This window comes from Zootoca vivipara, chromosome 8, assembly GCF_965207765.1.
Source record: "Zootoca vivipara chromosome 8, rZooViv2.hap1.1, whole genome shotgun sequence".
Lineage (NCBI taxonomy): Eukaryota > Metazoa > Chordata > Lepidosauria > Squamata > Lacertidae > Zootoca > Zootoca vivipara.
Genome location: NC_142591.1, coordinates 78,332,017 through 78,356,042, shown reverse-complemented (window position 1 = coordinate 78,356,042; position 24,026 = coordinate 78,332,017). Strand labels below are relative to the sequence as shown.

Genomic DNA, 24,026 nt, shown 5'->3' with positions numbered 1-24,026 from the left:
TCGACATCCTGGGCATCAGTGAACTAAAATGGAAGGGAATGGGCGAATTCAGTTCGGGTGACTATCATATCTACTACTGTGGGCAAGAATCCCATAGTAGAAATGGAGTGGCCCTCATAGTCAACGAAAGAGTGGCAAAAGCTGTAATGGGATGCAATCTCAAAAATGACAGAATGATCTCGATACGAATCCAAGGCAGACCTTTTAACATCACAGTAATCCAAGTTTATGCACCAACTACCGGAGCTGAAGAAAGTGAAATTGACCAATTCTATGAAGACCTACAACACCTTCTAGAAATGACACCAAAGAAGGATGTTCTTCTCATTACAGGGGATTGGAATGCTAAAGTAGGGAATCAACAGATAAATGGAACAACTGGCAAGTTTGGCCTGGGAGTTCAAAATGAAGCAGGGCAAAGGCTAATAGAGTTCTGTCAAGAGAACAAGCTGGTCATCACAAACACTCTCTTCCAACAACACAAGAGACGACTCTACACATGGATATCACCAAATGGGCAGCATCGAAATCAGATTGATTATATTCTCTGCAGCCAAAGATGGAGAAGCTCTATACAGTCAGCAAAAACAAGACCTGGAGCTGACTGTAACTCAGATCATCAGCTTCTTATAGCAAAATTCCAGCTTAAACTGAAGAAAGTAGGAAAAACCACTGGGCCAGTAAGATACAATCTGAATCAAATCCCTTATGAATACACAGTGGAAGTGAGGAACAGGTTTAAGGATTTAGATTTGGTGGACAGAGTGCCTGAAGAACTATGGATGGAGGCTCGTAACATTATACAGGAGGCAGCAACGAAAACCATCCCAAGGAAAAGGAAATGCAAGAAAGCAAAATGGCTGTCCAACGAGGCCTTACAAATAGCGGAGGAGAGGAGGCAAGCAAAATGCAAGGGAGAAAGGGAAAGATACAGGAAACTGAATGCAGATTTCCAAAAAACAGCAAGGAGAGACAAGAGGGTCTTCTTAAAAGAGCAATGCAAAGAAATAGAGGAAAACAATAGAATGGGGAAAACCAGAGATCTGTTCAAGAAAATTGGAGACATGAAAGGAACATTTCGTACAAAGATTACCATAATCAAGGACAAAAGTGGTAAGGACCTAACAGAAGCAGAAGACATCAAGAAGAGGTGGCAAGAATACACAGAGGAATTATACCAGAAAGATATGGAGGTCTCGTACACCCCAGGTAGTGTGGTTGCTGACCTTGAGCCAGACATCTTGGAGAGTGAAGTCAAATGGGCCTTAGAAAGCACTGCTAATAACAAGGCCAGTGGAAGTGATGATATTCCAGCTGAACTATTTAAAATTTTAAAAGATGATGCTGTTAAGGTGCTACACCCAATATGCCAGCAAGTTTGGAAAACTCAGCAATGGCCAGAGGATTGGAGAAGATCAGTCTACATCCCAATTCCAAAGAAGGGCAGTGCCAAAGAATGCTCCAACTACCGCACAATTGCGCTCATTTCACACGCTAGCAAGGTTATGCTTAAAATTCTACAAGGCAGGCTTAAGCAGTATGTGGACCGAGAACTCCCAGAAGTGCAAGCTGGATTTCGAAAGGGCAGAGGAACCAGAGACCAAATAGCAAACATGCGCTGGATTATGGAGAAAGCTAGAGAGTTCCAGAAAAACGTCTACTTCTGCTTCATTGACTATGCAAAAGCCTTTGACTGTGTCGACCACAGCAAACTATGGCAAGTTCTTAAAGAAATGGGAGTGCCTGATCACCTCATCTGTCTCCTGAGAAATCTCTATGTGGGACAAGAAGCTACAGTTAGAACTGGATATGGAACAACTGAGTGGTTCAAAATTGGGAAAGGAGTACGACAAGGTTGTATATTGTCTCCCTGCTTATTTAACTTATATGCAGAATTCATCATGCGAAAGGCTGGACTAGATGAATCCCAAGCCGGAATTAAGATTGCCGGAAGAAATCTCAACAACCTCAGATATGCAGATGACACAACCTTGATGGCAGAAAGCGAGGAGGAATTAAAGAACCTTTTAATGAGGGTGAAAGAGGAGAGCGCAAAATATGGTCTGAAGCTCAACATCAAAAAAACCAAGATCATGGCCACTGGTCCCATCACCTCCTGGCAAATAGAAGGGGAAGAAATGGAGGCAGTGAGAGATTTCACCTTCTTGGGCTCCTTGATCACTGCAGATGGTGACAGCAGTCACGAAATTAAAAGACGCCTGCTTCTTGGGAGAAAAGCAATGACAAACCTAGACAGCATCTTAAAAAGCAGAGACATCACCTTGCCGACAAAGGTCCGTATAGTTAAAGCTATGGTTTTCCCAAAAGTGATGTATGGAAGTGAGAGCTGGACCAGAAAGAAGGCTGATCGCCGAAAAATTGATGCTTTTGAATTATGGTGCTGGAGGAGACTCTTGAGAGTCCCATGGACTGCTAGAAGATCAAACCTATCCATTCTTAAGGAAATAAGCCCTGAGTGCTCCCTGGAAGGACAGATCGTGAAGCTGAGGCTCCAATACTTTGGCCACCTCATGAGAAGAGAAGAATCCTTGGAAAAGACCCTGATGTTTGGAAAGATTGAGGGCACTAGGAGAAGGGGACGTCAGAGGACAAGATGGTTGGACAGTGTTCTCGAAGCTACGAACATGAGTTTGACCAAACTGCGGGAGGCAGTGCAAGACAGGAGTGCCTGGCGTGCTATGGTCCATGGGGTCACGAAGAGTCGGACACGACTAAACGACTAAACAACAACAACAACAAAGTATCTGGCATTTATTGGCTTGTTGCGTGTGGAGACCTTTTAACCAGCCCGAGGAATAAATTCAGGCAGGACTCAAATTTTTGGTTTGGTTTTTGGCAGAATTTAGGCCACAACTTTACTGATTACAAATCAAGTGAGTGGTTGCATAGGCTCTGGTTCGACTAGCTCCCTGCAACCCTGCAGGCAGTACTGACTCTAGGCACCAACCATAAGTCAGCCTTGGGTAAACACCTGGGACAGAGGCAAGGGGGGGGGGTCCGCCAGGCCTCCACCCAGATGAGCCCTGGACTCAGGCTCAGGGTGCAACCCCGCACGGGGAAGACCAACCATGAGTCTGTGGATTCCCTCTTAAAGGAATACCCAATGCATAGGGGTGGCTAGGCATCCTGCCACCCCTATCCACCTGAACCAGAGCCTATCCGCAACCTTACAAGTTGTGACAATTTGCTACGCGGCAAACCAAGTGGCACCAGCCAATCAGCCAAGTGGGGGAAATTCCTGCCGTGCCCCTGTCCCAACAACAGGCGACACACGACGGCATAGCAAGGTCAAGCGCAAGTCCTGAATATAGGGAGAGTTGGGCAGGTGTTCCAATGCACTGAAGCCCGAAAGAGGAAGCTCAGGGCCACGTGCAGCACTTAAGCAGTGGTACCTCGATCGCTTTGACTGGCGTCCCGCTAGCCCAACTGCACCCAAATCAAGGGACCACCAATAGGGTGTTTCATCTGCTCCAATATTCCCACCCACAACATAAGGCCTGATTGGCAGGTCCCACCACAACACGTGCCCTCTGTTTAGGGAGGACCCGATTTGTCTGTACAGTGGTACCTCGGTTTAAGTACACAATTGGTTCCAGAAGTCCATATTTAACCTGAAGCGAACTTTCCCATTGAAAGTAATGGAAAGTGGATTAATCTGTTCCAGACGGTCTGCAGAGTACTTAACCTGAAGCGTACTTAACCCGAGGTATGAGTGTAATTGGTTCTTGAAGTCCGTACTTAACCTGAAGCGAACTTTCCCATTGAAAGTAATGGAAAGTGGATTAATCTGTTCCAGACGAGTCCACGGAGTATTTAAACAGAAAGTACTCAAACTGAAGCGTACTTAAACCGAGGTATGACTGTATTTTGATTATATATATTGCGGTTGATCTTTTCTGTGAACTTCCCTGAGACCTCCGGGTATAGGGCGGTATATAAATTCAACAAAACAACAACAACAACAACAACAACAACATGAAAACACACACACACACCAATCATCTTTGGTGCTCTCTTTTGCTCACGTTATTTAGCACATACCTTTCTTCAGATACACTCTCAATCCATCCTTATCTTGGCTTCTCACTTTAACCAGGCAGCTGAGATGAGCCACACTAGTGGTGGCAGCATTACCCCAAACACCCTGAACCTGTGGTCAAAAGATATGCACGTAAAATATAAATAATTTGTGACGGTAAATAAAATACCTTCTTTCCAACAGGTTGGTACACAGCCATGGTATACCGGCCAACATTTTGAAAAACCAAAAGGATGGCTGGTACCCATCCAAGCTTCATTCCCCTGGAAGATTCATCATAAAACAACTGTGTTCGGTTACCAGTCCAGAGGTGGAGCAATTGTAGTTGTTCTCCCGAGCACTGTACAGCTCACACAGTGTCCCCGTCCCAGCAGCAGACAAGGTGAGGAACCCACACGACTCGTCCTTCTCGCACTCTGAAAGGATAGAAAGACTCCTGGCGTAAGCCTTGCATTTAACGCTGGCCAATGGAAAGAGGCATCTTCCACAGTTCAAGTTGGGTGAATGCAGTCTGTTTGTTGAGGATGTCAACGGAATGGGCCACTGCTCCATCAACTGCACTGACTCGCTTTTGTCTTTGGAACACCAAAACTACAGCCATCAAAACCTTTCTCATGACTGATGCTCTGAGACTTAACTGCGTAACACAGAAAAAGAGATCATATTGCCTAGGAGTCCTAGAAGATCTTCTCCTTGCCTTGCAGGCCCTCCCCCCCCCCCCCCCGCTGGCCTGGGTTGCTATATTTTGAAGAGGACACGCTTTCCGACTTCTACTTTTAACTCTGGGTCGCTATGACAACTCTCATTTTACACACCCATGAAAAAGAGGACGTGTCCTGGAAAAAGAGGACACATTGCAACCCTAGCTGGGAGGGCAGGGCCCTGATTGGCTCCAGCAACAAAAGCTGAGGCTGCTTTTGAGGTCATCTGAGGTCACTGAGCCTGAGCTTCCACAGCTTCCACCCGCCATCGTCAGGACTGGAAGCAACAGCAATAGATATGTTCTATTTTATTCTCTTGCCAGTTCTGCTGTTTTAAATGTGCATTTTATATTTCGCTTCCTTTAATAATGTTTACTTTTGAAATGTTTAAGATAAAAATGCGGTATTGTATTCTCAGTTGTTTTCTGGGTTTCCTCCCCGATGTACATCCTTTTTTTTCTATTTCTAGATGCATTTTTATCTGTTACGCTTGTCACATTTACTGTAGTTTCTATGTGTTCATATTAATAAAATAAAATAAAAACAACCGCTAACTTGGCTGCATTAAATGTGCACTCTGTAGTTGGCCTCCTTTGCAATGTTCTAATTTGAAATCTTTGAGATGGTATTTTTAGCTTCTGGTGAATTACGTTGCTTTGAATGTATACTTTATATTTGACTTTATTCAGCAAAATTTTACATTGGATTGTTTTATTTGCTGTCTTAATAGGTTTTAAACTGCTTTGGATTTCCCCTCCCCTTAAAAATATGAAGCGGTATAGAAATGAAACGAATAATAATAATATGCAGTAAGAAGGGCACTAGCAACAGACATCTGAGCAACTGGGGAAAAGGACTTGCCCCATCATTAATGGCCTTCTTCCCTGGTACAGTGGTACCTCTACTTACGAATTTAATGCGTTCCGAACACACATTTGTAAGTCGAAAAAATTGTAAGTCGAATCCCATAGGAATGCATTGGGAGAAAAAAATCGTAAGTCAAAGCAACCCTATCTAAAAATTCGTAAGTAGAAAAAATCCTATCTAAACCGCATCCAAGATGGCGGACGGAGCTCCGTTTGTAAGTAGAAACATTCGTAAGTAGAGTTATTTGTAAGTAGAGGTACCACTGTACTTCCAATGCTGCCAAACTCCTCTGGAGGAGAGATGAGGAAGTCAGTGGTGAACCATCACGTCTCACTCCATTAAACTATAATTAAAGTAGACTGCTAGGGCCCTTTGGAGTGAGACCAGACTAGAATTAGGTGTGCATTTAAGAGTCCCAAGGAGGGAAAGTTCTCAGAAAAGTTGGCATGTTTTCCCAAAATGACTTTGGCCTAGTCATCGGCAAAGAAGAAACGGAAATCCGCTCTCTTACCTGCCATGCACTGTTGGAGCACACTCTCAGATTCTCCTGGGATGGTCTTAGATCCAACCGTTTCTACCCCTTCTGTCACGAAGGAGAGCTTGGAAGCAGGAACTCTCTCAAAGCGCCTGAAGACTGAAACAAAAGCAGATCCGAGAACAGTCATATTTGATCATGACCAGCCCGTTTTTAAGCACACATTTCAGAATGATGAGAAGGTATTTACCAATTTAAATCCTGTGTGTTCTTTGGAGATCTAGATAGCTCAGTGCTGATGGGGTGGGGGGATCAAGAAAGAGAGATTGGGGGCCCAGATCCACCAACCTGTAATTGGCTACATACATGCTTCTGAGAATATGGATACCTGCTGATTAGGTCAAGGGCTATCTTAGCTTTGCACCTATAAAGAGTTGGATGAGTTTGGAAGAACTCATTAGGAAGAACTTCCTAACAGTAAGAGCTGTTCAACAGTGGAATTTGCTGCCAATAAGTGTGGTGGAGTCTCCTTCTTTGGAGGTCTTTAAGCAGAGGCTTGACAGCCATCTGTCAGGAATGCTTTGATGATGTTTCCTGCTTGGGAGGGGGTTGGACTGGATGGCCCTTGTGGTCTCTTCCAACTCTATGATTCTATGAGTTTGTGTGAAATCAAGCACTCATACCCACATATTATCAATGCTATCAGATATGCCAGTTTAATGCTAATGGAGATGTTCATTGAAACTTATGGAGAAAGGGACTGACTGTTAACCACTATGGGGATTGTAGCTCTGTTAGAGGAACAAGGACTCCTAACAACTGTCCGCACCCTTAACAAACGACAGTTCCTAAAGAAAATGATAACATTTTATCGCCAGACAAGTAAAAGGTACAATGTCTCCTCCAAGAGTAGCACGTTCCAATGGGTGTTGAATTCACCATCATATAAAGGCTACAGATTATTATTTTTCCTTCTAACAAAGCAGGCTTTCGCCTGTGAAACTTCATACCACAATAAATGCATTCGCCTCCAAGAGACTTTGGGACTCTTTCTTGCTTTTTTTGCTACTACAGATTACCTAACACAGCTACTTGCTTGGAATCTGTCTCTTTTCTACAACCTCTCTTAAATGAATGCCAGAAATTACATTAGGAGCGTGTTGAGGCAGACATTCAAGAGAAGAGCGGTTGCCAGCTTGGCCTCGAAGGATAAGAGATAGAAAGCGAAGTTAACCTCTCATTAAAGCAATTTAGGCCAATCGCTTCTTGGCCTTCAGGATCAAGTCTTGCCAAACTCCCCAGCCAGAAAGAAAGAAAGAAAGAAAGAAAGAAAGAAAGAAAGAAAGAAAGATAGTCCACACCATTTGCCTGAAAAGCAATGCCTGGGAATTAGAACTTTTAAAGGTGTGAGAAATAACAGCTTCACTCAAAAGACCAGGGATTTCTGCATCATTGTTTTAAATAGCTTTAAATAGCTCTTGATCAGCAATGCCAATCTGCTGATCACTGATAAACTTATTTACCTCACAACAGGCCTTGCATCAGTGGGTACACAGACAGCAAAAATATGTCTATGAAGGATATAGAAGCTACAGCAAATCACACACGCTCCAGTTCCAAAAACTGATTTTACTTTTTCTTTCAGTTGGGATGCGGGTGGCGCTATGGTCTAAACCACAGAGCCTAGGGCGTGTCAATCAGTAGGTCGGCGGTTTGAATCCCCACGACGGGGTGAGCTCCCATTGTTCCATCCCAGCTCCTGCCCACCTAGCAGTTCGAAAGCACGTCAAAGTGCAAGTAGATAAATAGGTACCGCTCCAGTGGGAAGGTAAACGGCATTTCTGTGTGCTGCTCTGGTTCGCCAGAAGCGGCTTTGTCATGCTGGCCACATGACCCGGAAACTGTCTGCGGACAAACGTCGGCTCCCTAGGCCTATAGAGCGAGATGAGCGCCGCAACCCCAGAGTCGGACACTTTTCAGGTTCATCCACACTTCTTTTTGGTCTGCTTGTTCCATGACTTCTAGGCATGAGTCCAAGCAGGTTTGTTGATGATGATGTTGTCCTGCCACTTTCCCTGGGAAAACTCATGGCTTAGTTCTGATCAGAACCAACATCAACATGCAGAAAAACTAGATGGACCAAGAGTCTGAGTAAGGATCCCTGTGTTCCTGCCTACTTTAGAAAGACCTGCCACTCCATTCTTCAATTGCACCCCTTCTCCTTCTCCTAGTGGCACCTGCTGTCTTCGTCCTCCGATACCCGAGCATTAGAAAAACCCACAGAAACAGGTAACAATTATGGGTGTGCTATACATCAGAGCCTTGTGGCAAGAACCACCACGAGGATCTGAGCAAAAGCGACACCACAAAAGAAAAGTCAGGGAGATCAACCTTTCCAAAGAATCATTTGTCTCCTCAAAGCAAAACCAGCCCACGCTAATCAGAAACAAACGGTTATTGTCAGCACTGCGGACGGCCGCAGGTGCTTTTAATCAAACCCTCATTTCTGCTTGGAAAGGGAACCCCAGGCTTGAGCCAAAAACAGAACGCGGGTGGAGGGGAAGAAATAGCCCCACATCTGAGGCCAGGCAGAAATAGGGCTGCAGACTGTAAAAGGAAGCAGTATTAATTATTGCAAATCATCGTCGCCTGTGTAGTACCTTCTTACATTCTCAAAGCGCTTCATAATTTTCATCGCATTTTCACAGCACAGAAATCAGCAGATCTCCAGAAATTGATTTTTTAATTATTGATTGATTGATTGATTGATTGATGTTTTATTAGAACAAGAGAAAGCAGAGATAAATAAATAAGGGATAGAGGAAAAGGGAAAGCCAACTGTGAAAAAGAAAGGTGCAAAATACTACAACAGGTAAAAATCAATACATTTCCGTACATTGTTTTATAAGAGAAAAATGATGTTGTACTCCTGATAAGCTATGTGGGAATGTACATTTTAGAAGACATCTAAAGGCAGACCTGTATCAGAAAGTTTCAAATGTTTGGTGTTTTACTGCCTTTTTATATGTGTTGGAAGCCATCCAAAGTTGACTGGGGCAATCCAGCAAGATAGGCAGGGTATAAATATTATTATTATTATTATCATCATCATCATCATCACCACCACCACCACCACCATCACTGTGCAGATCTACAAGTCTGGGAGAGAGGCTAACTCAGGCGTCAGCAAACTTTTTCAGCAGGGAGCCGGTCCACTGTCCCTCAGACTATGTGGGGGGCCGGACTATACTTTGGGGAATAAAAATGAACTAATTCCTATGCCCCACAAATAACCCAGAGATGCATTTTAAATAAAAGCACACATTCTACTCATGTAAAAACACGCTGATTCCCGGACCGTCCACAGGCCAGATTTAGAAGGCGATTTGGCCGGATCTGGCCCCCGGGCCTTAGTTTGCCTACCCATGGGCTAAGTGAACGTACAAGCCAAGGGGGGTAAAGACACAGGAAATTGCATTGTACCAAATTAGACGATTGTGAGCACCAAAGGTGGAAAACCTCTTTGACCAGAATACTAGCATCCTCTTCTTGTTCCCTTTCCCAGGAACTGATAAGCCCACCGTCGCAATATTTTCACAGCAAGGGGGAAATGGGAGCAAATAAGAGCAGCCGACGTACATCACTCGGAAGCCACAGACATACCTCCTCTCTGAGTGGCTGAAACTGAAGTTTACATGGCCGTCGAGTGGCTAGCAGACTCACAAACCCACCATTCATGGGGGCAACTGCTTGTGTTTCCAGGTTCCACCTGCATGGGATAAAAGCTTGTCTGGTCCACTCACCTGAACACTGGGAGTCTGTAGCTGGGCCATCTGTTTCGGTCCAGTCCAATATGTTTCCAAGGCTATCCACGCAGAAAGATTTGTTGGTAGCAGGGTCTTCAAAGGAAGGCCTGTATTGGCCGTTTTCATCACACCGCACAACGAGTTCATCCCTTTGGCAGTCAGTGACACCTTATTTGCAGGGAAAGTTAAAGGGGGGGGGAGAGAGTTGGTGTGCCATTTTATGGAAGGCACCAAAGTGTTGGTGCTGACCATTAAAGCCCTAAACTGCCTCGGCCCAGTATACCTGAAGGAGTGTCTCCACCCTCATCGTTCTGCCCAGACACTGCCAAGGGCCTTTAGGCAGTTCCATCACTGCAAGAAGCAAAGCTACAGGGAACCAGCCAGAGGGCCTTCTCGGTAGTGGCGCCCGCCCTGTGGAACGCCCTCCCATCAGATGTCAAAGAGATAAACAACTACCTGACTTTTAGAATACATCTGAAGGCAGCCCTGTTTAGGAAAGTTTTTAATGTGTGACATTTTAATATATTTTTAATCTTTGTGGGAAGCTACCCAGAGTGGCTGGGGAAACCCAGCCAGATGGGCAGGGTACAAATTATAAATTATATTATTATCATCAATCATCATCATCATCATCATCATCATTAAAGGGATTCAAGAGCACCCTGCTAATTTAGGTTTGTACGATTAAAGTGGATTAAAGCTCTCTGTTGCCCCAGTCAACCTACGCAGAATGAGGTGGTGCGGTTCAGTGGTAGACGTCTTAGGACATATGCAAAATCCAAACAAAACCTTGCACATCTGAAAGGAAGGTTTACTAGAGCTCTCTGTGTCACGTGCTAGTTTATCTCATGCAGGGAGTTTTTATGTGGGGGATTGTTAAACAATATGAGAACTGTGGTCTGATTGGCTACGGTCCAGAATTCTGCCTTCAGATTGTTCAACTTGGTTGTGCAATTTATTAAATTTTTTAAGTTTTATTTACCGTTTATGACTCATTTTGTTATGTTGCAGTTATGCATGTTTTTTCATGTTGTAACCCGCCTTGAGTATGGTTTGAACTGTGGAAAAGCGGCATAGAAATAATATTATGTATGTAATAATACTACATAATATTATTGTCGACAAAGTTCCATATAGTTAAAACTATGGTTTTCCCAGTAGTGTTGTATGGAAGTGAGAGCTGGACCATAAAGAAGGCTGATCGCCGAAGAATTGATGTTTTTGAATTATGGTGCTGGAGAAGACTCTTGAGAGTCCCATGGACTGCAAGAAGATCAAACCTACCCATTCTGAAGGAAATCAGCCGTGAGTGCTCACTGGAAGGACAGATCCTGAAGCTGAGGCTCCAATACTCTGGCCACCTCATGAGAAGAGAAGACTCCCTGGAAAAGGCAGCCCTGTTTAGGGAAGCTTTTAATGTTTAATAAATTATTGTATTTTATTATTATTATTATTATTATTATTATTATTATTATTATTATATTATGTTTAAGTTAAGTCTGCTGCAACTGAATTTCTTATGGACGGCACCAATCCTGAATGTATTGAATTTGTGAACATTATGCTCATTTGCCTTCAGTAGCAGTGTAGCTCTACTGGATGAAATATTGACTGCCTCTGGTTTATTTTGGGGGGGAATCCTGCAACGTGTTTAAGTTTTTACTCTGCTATACACTGGAATCTACTCTGGATCAATATAATTGAGTAGAATTCTATGACAATATGTGCCAATAAAAGCATATCTCCTGATGACACCCCAGTCTTCATTGACATTCATTCCAAGGAACAGAATGAACCCCTGAAATTGGAAACTGGTTGGGGTGCATGCAAAAGTATACTTTTCGGCTGGAAACCAATCTTTTCCCAATGGAAAGCTATCGAATGCAGATTTTCTCAGACCCTTACAGTGCTCGGCTCTGAAGGCTCCAGTAGAGACAGTTGTTTTCCCGAGAGGACATCTGATGCAGAAAGAACTTCCGGCTTGGTCTTGATAGAATCCAGAGGGGCATGGAAGGCAGCCATTGTTCTGGAAGGAGGTGCCTGGAGGACAGACCACTGCAGATGGGGGAAAGGATGTATTATTCCCATGGAATCCAAGGATAATTTTAAATTCAACCAGAAGTCACAAATGTATATGCATGGGCATATTCAAGCAGTGGATGTCTGTAGCTCAAAACTAGCTTTTCATTAAAACGAACCTTTGCAACCGATTTAACGATAAATTATCAACATTTAGAAGAATAAACATAATAATCATAAGCATAAGCATAAGCAGTAATAAATAACAATGCATTTCATTTCAAGCAGTAACATTTGCCTAACATGCTCACTTAGCAACTTATCCTATGCTTTACAACAAAAGTTTGAAATACCCTCGATATCCCCGTGAGAAATGTGGAAGTTTAGTCTCCTCCCAAGGATATATGTGGACATAACAGAAATAGCATGGGCTTCATTTGCGCTTGCTTGGGCTTTTAAAAATATATATAAATATCCAAATTAGGGTTCTAGTTTTTCCTCACTCTTTATTTAACATTTAAGAGGGCTGAAATAAGAAGGGGTGCATAATTCACTTTTTGGTGGGTGGTGGGGAGAGAGGTCTCTTGCAAAAAAAAAAAAAAACTCTATTCCAGCAACAAAGCAGGGTGAAAATATTCTCCCACTCGCAGGGAGAGAAGAGTGCTGTTGTCACACAGCCAAATCTGATTAGCTATATAGCACCATGATGTCATTATACTGGCAATGGGAACACGTGATGTTTGGATGATGCAGCCAGCAGGAGCCCTGGTTTTTTGGTTTTTACAAAAAATATGTGCCAATTCAGCTGCTGAGAGTTGATCACAGACATTTTGCTGCCAGAGATGGGCTTGATAGTTTCTCTCTCCCTCTCTCTCTCCCCCCCAAACTTTCCATGTACAAAAGCCAACTGCACCAGTCACTGAATATTTCAAAGCTGGTAAGAGCATGGTGCTGATAATGCCAAGGTTGCAGGTTCGATCCCCCTGTTGGACAGCTGCGTATTCCTGCATTTCAGGGGGTGAATCCTCAGAGTTCCTTCCAACTCTACAATTCTATGTTTCTAAAACTGTGTCCCCGAGCAGAGGAAAATGGCCAGAGATCTCAGGAAAAACAGCCAGGGGGGTTAACCTCAGAATCCGCTGTCCGGGAAGGTCACTTCACATTGCCCAATGGTAGGGCTGGCCGTGTAAGAATGACAGTGAACAGGGGGAAATGGTATGAAATGGTAACACCGATAGCAATGGGGAAGAGGTCTTTCAAATAACATAACGTCTCCTTCTTTTAATTGAACTGTTTTATTGTGTATATTTTAATTCTGAAAGTTTACATTTTAACCTTTGTGTAAACATTTTGGCATTGTTTTTGGCACTGAATGGTATATTTTTTAAAAACAACAACAACAACTATAATACTCAAAATAATATTTCTAAAGCCCTAACCCAACAAACCCTTAGTGCATGAAAAAATGTTAACCCGTGAAAATTCAGCTCAGTCCTACCCTTGTGGTCTCTGCTCAGTTCTTTGAAAACATGAGCTGGGTGTGTTTTTATTTTCACATCTTAAAGCATATTGTGATTCTGTGAATTCTTTTTATATGCTAATGATGGGAGGAAGAGGGGGAAATCCAAGAAAAATAAGTCATCAGGTCATCTCCAGATGTCAGGAACTGAAGTTCCTACCTGGCAAGGCCTTCTAACTTTATATGGGAGTTTTGCACTGGCAAGATCTCTGGGACTGAATGTCCTTGAAGGAAGCCTTATTTATGCCGAGAGCTGTTGAAGAAGGGAAAGGGCTGGAATGTCCAGGTTCCCGAAAGTTCTGCATGTACAACATGGCCAACGACGCACTCAGTTTGCTATCAGAAGGAAGAACTGGGTTTTTTTGACAACGTTGAAAGAAGTGTATTATCAATGGACTGCAGCAGTGCTCGAACTCATGACCTAAGTGATATGACACAGGTACTTAACCTGTACCCCAAGTCCAACAGTTGGAGGACAAGCCTTGTCAGTAGGCTATGACTGCAAGGCCATCATATTGGTACCAGCCATGAGAGTTATGCTCTCTGTCCACTCTCAGAGGCTACATTTGAAGGTGATTTTGAAACTACAACTAATCCTGAATGCAGCTGCCAGACTGGTGACTGGGAATGGCCAATGGGACCATATAACACTGATCCTACAAGATCTACATTGGCACCCAGTATATTTCCAGGCACACTTCAAAGTGTTGGTGCTGACCTTTAAAGTCCTAAATGGCTTTGGCCATGTATACCTGAAGGAGCATCTCCACCCCCATCATTCAGCCCGGACACTGAGGTCCAGCTCCGAGGGTCTTCTGGCAGTTCCCACATGGCAAGAAGTGAAACTACAGAGAACCAGGCAGAGGGCCTTCTCAGTAGTGGCACCCACCCTGTGGAATGCCCTCCCATCAGATGTCAAGGAAATAAACAACTATTTTCATAGACATCTGAACACAGCCCTGTTTCAAGAAGCTTTTAATGTTTGCTGTTATTGTGCCCTTGTATTTCTGTTGGGCAACCCAGTCAGATGGGCAGGGTATATTATTATTATTATTATTATTATTATTATTATTATTATTACCTGTTGGTCAGAAACAGTGGGGAAGGTGCTATGCCTAGGTGCCAACTCCCTGGGGCTCTAGGTGCCTAAGCACCCAGAAAATTCCCTATGAAGGGGCTGGGCACCCACAAATTTTGGTGCCAGGGCCATGCATGCTGCACGGCACCCATGGCCCGCGGTCACAAGCCAAGCTGGCATTCCTGGCGCTATGGTACTCAGTCCCTGCTTGTGGGCTTCCTGTGGGCATCTGTTTGGCCACAACGAGAACAAGATTGCTTTGCTAGGTGAGCTGCCTTTGGCCTGATTCAGCTAAAGGGCTCTTCTTATGGTCAGAGTAGGCCAGGCAATATTCCCTAACCATCTTACATATGATAGCCTGGACCTTTAATCACTGTGTATAAGAGGGTGACAGCAGTCACGAAATTAAAAGACGCCTGCTTCTTGGGAGAAAAGCAATGACAAACCTAGACAGCATCTTAAAAAGCAGAGACATCACCTTGCCGACAAAGGTCCGTATAGTTAAAGCTATGGTTTTCCCAAAAGTGATGTATGGAAGTGAGAGCTGGACCAGAAAGAAGGCTGATCGCCGAAAAATTGATGCTTTTGAATTATGGTGCTGGAGGAGACTCTTGAGAGTCCCATGGACTGCTAGAAGATCAAACCTATCCATTCTTAAGGAAATAAGCCCTGAGTGCTCCCTGGAAGGACAGATCGTGAAGCTGAGGCTCCAATACTTTGGCCACCTCATGAGAAGAGAAGAATCCTTGGAAAAGACCCTGATGTTGGGAAAGATGGAGGGCAGAAGGAGAAGGGGACGACAGAGGACAAGATGGTTGGACAGTGTTCTCGAAGCTACGAACATGAGTTTGACCAAACTGCGGGAGGCAGTGCAAGACAGGAGTGCCTGGCGTGCTATGGTCCATGGGGTCACGAAGAGTCGGACACGACTAAACGACTAAACAACAACAATAAGAGGGCAGTGCTAGATTGGGGGTTTACAGGAGATTTCCCTTCAGGGGCACCAAGCTGGGGGAGCGAAGAAGAAGAAGAAGAAGAAGAAGAAGAAGAAGAAGAAGAAGAAGAAGAAGAAGAAGAAGAAGAAGAAGAAGAAGAAGAAGAAGAACCACCTATATTTATACAAGTACCAACTGAGAAGATCCATTAAAAAACAATGCTGCCATGAATGAGATAATACATAGGGATCAAGCAGGATTTCTCCCTGGTCAACAATTGAAAGACAATGTTAGACATATTATAGATGTAATAGAATATCTGGAGACCAGGATAGATAAGCCTGCAGTATTAATGTTTATAGATGCAGAAAAAGCATTTGATAATGTTTCTTGGCAGTTTATGAAGAAGAACCTGGAATCGATGGGAGTGGGAGGATCCTTCCTAAATGGAATCGAAGCGATATATTCTGAGCAAAGAGCAAAATTGATAATAAATAATGTTTTAACAGAATATTTCGAAAATCACGAAAGGCACTAGACAAGGATGCCCATTATCACCGTTATTATTCATTACGGTCCTGGAGGTATTATTGAATAGAATTAGAGAAATCCAAACAATTAAAGGAATTAAAGTAGGTGCAAAAGAGTTTAAATTGAAGGCCTTTGCGGATGATCTAGTCTTAACTTCTGAAAATCCCAATGAAAGTGTTGCAGAAGCCATAGAAGAGATAGGAAAATTTGGACAGTTGGCTGGATTTAAGTTAAAGAAACAAAAAACGAAAAAACAATGCTGCCAAAAGGAATTATTGTGAAAATAGGAAATTTTGGGGGTAGGACCAAATTTTGTCCTCACTCAGGACACCATACGGTATTATCCAAGTCTGTCCCTGAAGAGGGAATTTGCATGATAGGCTACAGCAGCTCAAATTGCTTCTTCTGCATGACTGCTGAAGTTGCAAGAACCCCGTCTTCTCATCTGACTACCCTCCTTTTATATGAGCTTCTGGGTCAGGCTTCCTCGCTGATCCGAGCAACAAGCACAACTGGGTTTACTGCCTCTGCCTTTACAGCACTAAAGCAGAACACAGCTCTCCTTGGGCTTGCGAAAAGCTAATTTCCTAATATATTTAAAGTATGGATTATGAAAAGCTGAAGGCTGCTATGTGGAAACAAAGCAAATGGCCTGCAGCCAGCAAATGACTTGAAAAAAAGAATCTAAAGTCTTGGACACCTTTCTGTTTATTCTTGGATGAAGAAGGGCCTGAACTCTAAGCACTTACAAATAAAGTGTGTAGCAAATTATTTAAGCGTTTATCTGTCAGTTGCACCTCTGGGAAGCAGAAGAAGGAAACAGCTCAGAGAAGAAATGTTCCTGAACTTTGCTCAGAAGTGATTGATAACTGCAACACATTAAGAAAACAAAGAGATAGAAATGAAGATGAACCATACCACATCCTTGGAGACTTGGGGCAACTTCTCCAGCATTGAAAACCTTTCGGAAGCCACTTCTGCATCCCAGGCGGACTTCAGGAGATGTGTCAAGATTGTCGTTCCCGGGGAAACTAATGGACGTGTCTGCTTGGAATTGCTCAGGGCCCAATTGGAGGACAAAGCCGCCACTCTTGACCAGTGCCTCAAAGCGCCCGGCGAGATTGTCCCCAACCATTGCTCTTTCTATAAGGAAATGAAATACAACAGGGCATTAAAGGAGAGGTTGTGTGGGGGGGTAGAGAATCAGGGCTCGATATTCTGTACCATTTGCAACACAGGTTTCCGTAGACAAAAATATGGACAGCAGGATTTGTAACTCGGAGACCCCAATGCAATGATTTCAGAAAACAAGATAAAAAGTCTAATCAACAGTTGAGTTCCGTTCACCTTGAAATCATTACACCATATGGAAATATAGGACACCAAGAAATATAGGACACCATATGGAAATATAGGACACCAAGATTTTTATTCCTTCATTTTCTGTTTATGATATTTTGATAATAATTCTTTGTGTAGGCAGTGAACAGACTCAGATTGTCCTCATGGTGGTCCAGAGGAACTTCCAAAACAAACATTCAATACATGTCTAAACACCACTTGCTTTTTGACACATAGGATGTGCTTGATACACACAAACATACACATATAGCTGCTTCCCCACATAATCCAGTCCAGATGCATAAATGTAAACACAAATAGATAGCAGAACTGGATACTACACATAATCATTCCTCCCCAAGCCAGCTTTGGGAGATGTTTGCATTTGGTCCTCATTAAGAAAATGGGGAAGTCCAGGGGATTCCAAAATGGAAAATGAACGCATGCAAAATTTCTGGGAAGAGAATGACAGAGCTGATGATGGGGTCTGGCACCTAATCCAGGCAGTAGCGTTAGTATGAAGGAAGCTACACTTGGAATTTATGGCCACTTGGAATTTATCTCAAGGGCTGTCACCTGGAAGATGGAGCAAGCTTGTTTTCTTGCTCTGGAGCAGTCATCCCCAACCTGCGGCCCTCCAGCATAGCTGCCAAGTTATCCCTTTTTTAAAGGGATTTTCCATTATGCTGAATAGGCTTCCTCGCGAGAAAAGGGAAAACTTGGCAGCTATGCCCTCCAGATGTTTTGGCCTACAACTCCCATGATCCCTAGCTAAGAGGACTAGTGGTCAGGGATGATGGGAATTGTAGTCCCAAACATCTCGAGGGCCGAAGTTTGGGGATGCCTGCTCTGGAGGGTAAGACCATAACCAATGGATTCAAATCACAAGTTGTTCTGACTAAATATCTGGAATAACTTTCTGACGGTAAGAGCTCTTCAACAGTTGAACAGACACCTTCGGGAGGCAGTGGACTCTCCTTCCTTCGAGGTCTTTAGGCAGAGATTAGATGGCCATCTGCCATTAGATTCCTGCATTTCAGGGGGTTGGAATGGATGACCCTCGGGGTCTCTTCCAACTCTACATTTCTGTGATTCTATTACTTTTAATGGACGGATAGTCTTTTGCTTGTGCAAGACCATAGGGTCCTTCTAGCTCTGCATTTTCTACAGTGACTTCACTTTGTCAGGTGCACCAGACCACCAACTGGTGGCCCTGTTCCCCATGTTATACACTACAAGTGCTCATACTGTTGGGTCTCCTCCCAGTCCTGCCACTCCCATCCCAGTAGCTTATGCCTCTGGGAATGTGGAACTAGTTATATTTTTGTTAAAGGCCAATTAGAAAGAGCAGAGGAGGAAAAAACCCTCAGTGATGATCATATTTAAGCGCGATTCCGTCCCAACTGGATAGTTAAACCAGATTTTCCTCTGCAGTGTCAAATTTCAGTCCCGTCCCGTCCCCCCCTCAACATTCCACTCGTTCCAGGGAGAAACTGAAAAAATAATAATAAACAACCTCACAATTTTCCTGGCAGATTTCTAGCACACGTCTATGAATAGGGAGACCGGAATCACTTTGGAAGAACGGTACACATTAACAGCTGAACCCACCAATGTTGTGCAAATCTGGAAGTGAAGCAGCTGGGACTTCTTCAAGAAAAGCTCTCCAGGTGATGTTCACTCCTAGACGGTCAACAGCAAGGCACTGTACCAGCACAGAAGAATCATCGCAGACAGGAACAGACACCAGGTGTCCAAAATCATTTACCTTAAAAAGAAGAAGAAGCCAAATTGTTTTGATGCATGACTTTTTCACTTGCTGGGTGTATCACAAATGGGTAAGATCATGGTGGTTTTGCCTACCTAGCAAATAATGGGAGGTGAAGGGCTTAACCAAATGAGATTGATGGCTCTGAGTGGTCTTTTTCTCTCCCTGTCACAGTTTGAACAGAGAGAGACAGAAGCAGAGAGAGACTTAAGACAGTGGGTTTTTAGCAGAGGAAGACGGAAGAACAGTTGGAGCGTAGTTGCTCTGGGAAATGGATGCAGGATTCTGGTTAGGCTGCCTACTGTGGGAGTCTGCTTGTTCCCACTATGCTCTGCTCGCATATGGTAAATTAGGATATATGACAAAAACACCAGAAAACTCCAGTGCTTTCTACCACTGCAACATGTAAACAAGCTGCTCTTGCAACTTCCTACCAAAGGAGAGCAAATCCCTCTTTATGGAATAATTACCGCTCATCCATAATTACCGCCTACCTAGGTGACACCCCTCCTTGCTGGCTGGCAGTGGCCCCGCCCCCTCCCCATTCAGCCAATCGGCTGCTGGCTGGGGGGCGGAGCAAGGGCCAGGTAGGGCAGGCTCCAGCTGACCGTCTCTCCAGTCGGTCTTTGGAGAGCAACAGGTTGCGGAAGGCTGTCCTGCAAGTTTGCTGGCTGGGTCTGATGGTGGGAGTTGTAGTCTAAAACTACACCCATTTGAGGAAGCAGCTGGAGGGAATGAATGGGGTGCTGAACCAGTTCTAGCCAAAACAGGGCGAGATGACAATCCTACCAGCCTTCCCCATGAATTCCGAAGCACTAAACAAGGCACATGCTAAAATAAGGCAGGCCAAGTGGAAAACCTTTTATGTGTCTTGGCAATCTTTAATATAATGACCATAACACGCTGGGATCTATATCCTTCTACATTTTTTGAAGCTGCCCAAATGAGCTAGGTTTTCCGGTGCACATTTGTTTTCTTAATTATCCCAAGCTCTGGAACAGCAGATGTAAAGGAAGAGGGGTGGAAATGTATTTCACAATGCCCCCAAAAGTTTAGTTGGTTCCACTGCCGAACTTGACAAAAGTTGGTTCTACGAAATGTTTAGCTAAGGACCAAATTAGACACGATGAGGCCCTTCCTCACTGAATATTGGGAAGGGTGATATTAGTTTATTTGCGCACTGACCCATTCACATCCACACTTATTTAAAGCACGATTATATCACATCATTCATGGCATCCCTCAAAGAGCCATGGGAATTGCCGTTTGCTAAGGGGGCTGAGAGTTGTTAGGAGTCTCCTATGACAGTTAGGAAACTAGGGGTCTGTGTGATATTGTTGTGCAAAATTCAATCCTGGACTGACTGTAATGGCTGCCAATTGGTTTCCAGCTGCAATTCAAAGCACTGGTTTGGACCTATAAAACTTAAACAGCTCAGGACTGCAATTCCTTAAGAATCGCCTCTCCCCATATGAACGCACCTGGGCCCTGCAATAATTACCCAAAGTCCTTTGCTTCCTCCATGAGAGGCCCAGAGGTCGGCAACACAAGAATGGGCCTTTTTTGTGGTGGCTCCGTTTCGAGAATGCTCTCCCCACTGAGGCTGGCCTGGCATGTTCAGTACATATATTTAGGCACCAGGCAAAAGTATTCTTCTCCCCCCCCCCCCCACAGGCCATTGGCATTTTAAATTGGGGGCGAGGGGGGTTATTTTGCTTGTTATTATGTAGCTGTATGTATTTTTGTGTTTTTATACTGTAAACCGCTTTGTGATTCCTGGATTATTTTGTGTGTGATCATTGAATCAAGGGCAGTGTATAAATTAAATAAATAAATACGTTGACTCTTGGATCGCCTTGGAAAGCTGCTATGAATTATTATCATTATCATTATGTTGAACTTAAAAATGGTAAGTGTGGTGCTGGTGGTCAACAAAATAGGTTTAAAGACTCTCTCAAGCCAAAACTTAAAAAAGGTAGTATAAAGACCGACAATTGGGAAACACTGGCCTGCGAGAGCTCCAACTGGAGAACAGCCTTTACCCAAGGTGTCATGGGCTTTGAAGATGCTTGAACTCAGGATGCAAGGGAAAAACATGCTAAGAAGAAGGCACGCTTGGCAAATCCACACCATGATAAGCTCCCGCCTGGAAACCAATGTCCCCACTGTGGAAGGACGTGTGGATCCAGAATTGGCCTCCACAGTCACTTACAGACCCATTGTTAAAACCGTGTTTATGGAAGACAATCTTACTCAGCTATGAGTGATCACCAGAGAAGAAGAAGGTATGAATACCTGAATATGACAAAAGCCACGGGCCTTCATCTCATCCAGAATAAAGATCTGGAATGCCCCTAGCAACCTGGAAAAGTCTGGACCACAGGTCTTCTCAGGAGGGAAGATGAGTTGGAAGTGGGTTTGCGTTTGAACGCTCTGGAACGGCTGGAGCCCTTGAAGGAGAACAAAGGAAACTCTGAAGAAGTGTGCATGCACACGAAAGCTCATACCAAAATAAAAACTTAGTTGGTCTTTAAGGTGCTACTGAAGGAATTTTTTTTATTTTACTTCGATCCAGACCAACACGGCTACCTACCTGTAACCAGAACTATGTAAAAGGAAACCAGTGTTATACAAAATACTCAGACACATCGCCTGTTCTCTCTATTATTATTTTACATACATTTTTCAATCTCCTCATCATTGGGGGTGGGGGGGGTAGAGAAGCAAAGAATTCAGACAGGACTAGCATCGAGTGACTAAGACAAAACCCACCTTCTCTCTCATTATCCATATCTAATGCTGGAACAAAGGCATTTCACATGCAAACCTGTGCACCTTAGGAGATATTTGCACCATAAAGCTGATTAATTTTCACCAGGACTAATGTGTAAACTAATGTGGAAATGTGGGGAAGTGAACTTTAGGCTGAAAAAAATGAGAAACTGGGAGAAACCAACACTGATGGATTCGTTCATCCCTAGTGCTAAGAATCCAGCTGCCCACGATCTGAGGGTTACACCCAGTAATGTCATCCTATTACCAAAAGGACTTCCACCTGCGGAATTTCACCTCCCACTCCTCTCTCTATGAGCATCACCCCCCAAAATGCTCCAGAGGGTCAGGAGGGGGACCCAGAACCAATTTGGGGGTGGCAGAGTAGGAGGAAGAGGAAATCACATTGTGCAAGCAGACAGATTGACTTGGTTGGATCCAACCCATAATTTCTCCAGAGGCATCTAAACATCTGTGCACATTTAAGGCTAATTTGTACATGAACCTATGTCCCAAGTTCTTTTAAGAACAGCCGTACCTTGGTTATTGAACGGCTTAGCTGCCAAACAAATCACCTCCTGAATGCCGCAAACCTGGAAGTAAGTGTTCCAGTTTGTGAACGTTTTTCGGAAGCTGAACTTCTGACACCACTTCCGCTTGAGTGCAGGGAGCTCCTGCAGCCAATCAGAAGCTGCACCTTGGTTTTTGAACGGTTCCAGGAGTCGAACGGACTCCCGGAACGGATTAAGTTCGAGAACCAAGGTACCACTGTACCTAGCAAAAGCCCTGTGGGACACAGAGGGACTTGCTTCTGAGTAAAGATGCAGAGGACGGAACTATAAAAGAGATCATCTTAGGCTGTTCTGTTCTCATACCTTTTAAAGGTAGATTCGTTACAAACACAGTCAAAAGTTGAACGGAGATAAACTGCATGGGAGGGGGAAATCCATTTAACCTGATATGCAAATGCAAAACGCATGTATTTTGCTGTTATATGCGGGTCATAACTCCTCTCTATTCAAGAATGTCGACATGCCCAGATGGTTCATCACGTGCAGCCAGAAGGGTTAGTGGTGTGTGCCAAGATTCAAACCCTCCCCAATATTTGCTTTTATTATCTCAGAATGCCAAGTGGCCGGGAAGGCTGGCAATAAACCTGGAGAACCAATTGCTTCCAGCAGAAGAAGAAAAGTAAAAATAAATCTGTATACAGAAGTCACCGAATTCTGGAGATTACGTGAACTGACAGTAGCTGCCAAGTTCAAACATCTGGTGCTCATCTGTTTAGCTCAGAATAAGCACCTCCATCAGATTCGCCCAGAGCTCACTCATTTGGAAGCAAATCTCACTGAAATCAGTAGAACTTACTTTCAGGCAAACACATTGAGGACGGAGGGGTTGAGGTTTTTAGGAATTGGCAATTTTGGAGGCCACAGGCTAATCATTCGTCCCTCCCACAGCAGTTCAGGAGTAGCTACAGACCCAAAGGGACCCTTATTAAATCCTCTGGTTTTCCACAATGTTGTTCATTTGGAAGGTGGAGGTACTAAATGCAGAGGGAACAATTAAGGATATTGGGCCACATCCGAAAATCAGGCTGGAGCAACAGAGCTTCCTCTTCCATCTGCTCCTGTAGACTTCTAAAACATTAGCAAAGGGAGCAATCTTAAAAGATAGTGGGCTGGATCAAGGCTTAGGTCGTACTTAGAGTAGACCCACAGAAATCAATGGGACTTGAATTCAGTGTTACTTTAAGCCAGGCAAACCCAAACGTCGGCCCTCCAGATGTTTTGGACTACAATTCCCATCATCCCTGACCACTGGTCCTGTTAGTTAGGGATCATGGGAGTTGTAGGCGAAAACATCTGGAGGGCCACAGTTTGGGGATGCCTGCTCTAAGCAGTAGAGGCTAGTCTGTTGTGATTATTAATGTTATGCTTGCAGAAGCTGCTGGGTGAATAAAAACTGACTCTTACATTGAAATAGAAAATCTCCAGTCCAAAAATATGGCTCAAAAGTTTTACTCACAGAGTTTAATTTTAAAACAACTTAAAACAATGAAAACTGCATTCAGTTAGTTGCATAATTTCTTTTTTAAAAATAATAATGTTTATTAAAGTTTATAAAGAAAAATACAAAGATTATTGTCAAATA

At 43.8% G+C, this 24,026-nt stretch overlaps 1 protein-coding gene across 1 annotated transcript in view; it reads right to left on the bottom strand.

Annotated features, from left to right (window-relative positions):
• Nucleotides 1-24,026, bottom strand: part of TG (thyroglobulin) — a gene marked incomplete at its 5' end in the record, with an annotated part of 165,695 nt that overhangs the window by 107,350 nt on the left and 34,319 nt on the right. The window contains 8 exons of the mRNA XM_088676417.1: nucleotides 4,063-4,171; nucleotides 4,361-4,635; nucleotides 6,140-6,262; nucleotides 9,907-10,077; nucleotides 11,815-11,964; nucleotides 16,910-17,134; nucleotides 18,944-19,100; nucleotides 21,396-21,550. Of these exons, the coding sequence (XP_088532543.1) occupies nucleotides 4,063-4,171; nucleotides 4,361-4,635; nucleotides 6,140-6,262; nucleotides 9,907-10,077; nucleotides 11,815-11,964; nucleotides 16,910-17,134; nucleotides 18,944-19,100; nucleotides 21,396-21,550 (1,365 nt within the window). The remainder of the gene's footprint in view (nucleotides 1-4,062; nucleotides 4,172-4,360; nucleotides 4,636-6,139; nucleotides 6,263-9,906; nucleotides 10,078-11,814; nucleotides 11,965-16,909; nucleotides 17,135-18,943; nucleotides 19,101-21,395; nucleotides 21,551-24,026) is intronic.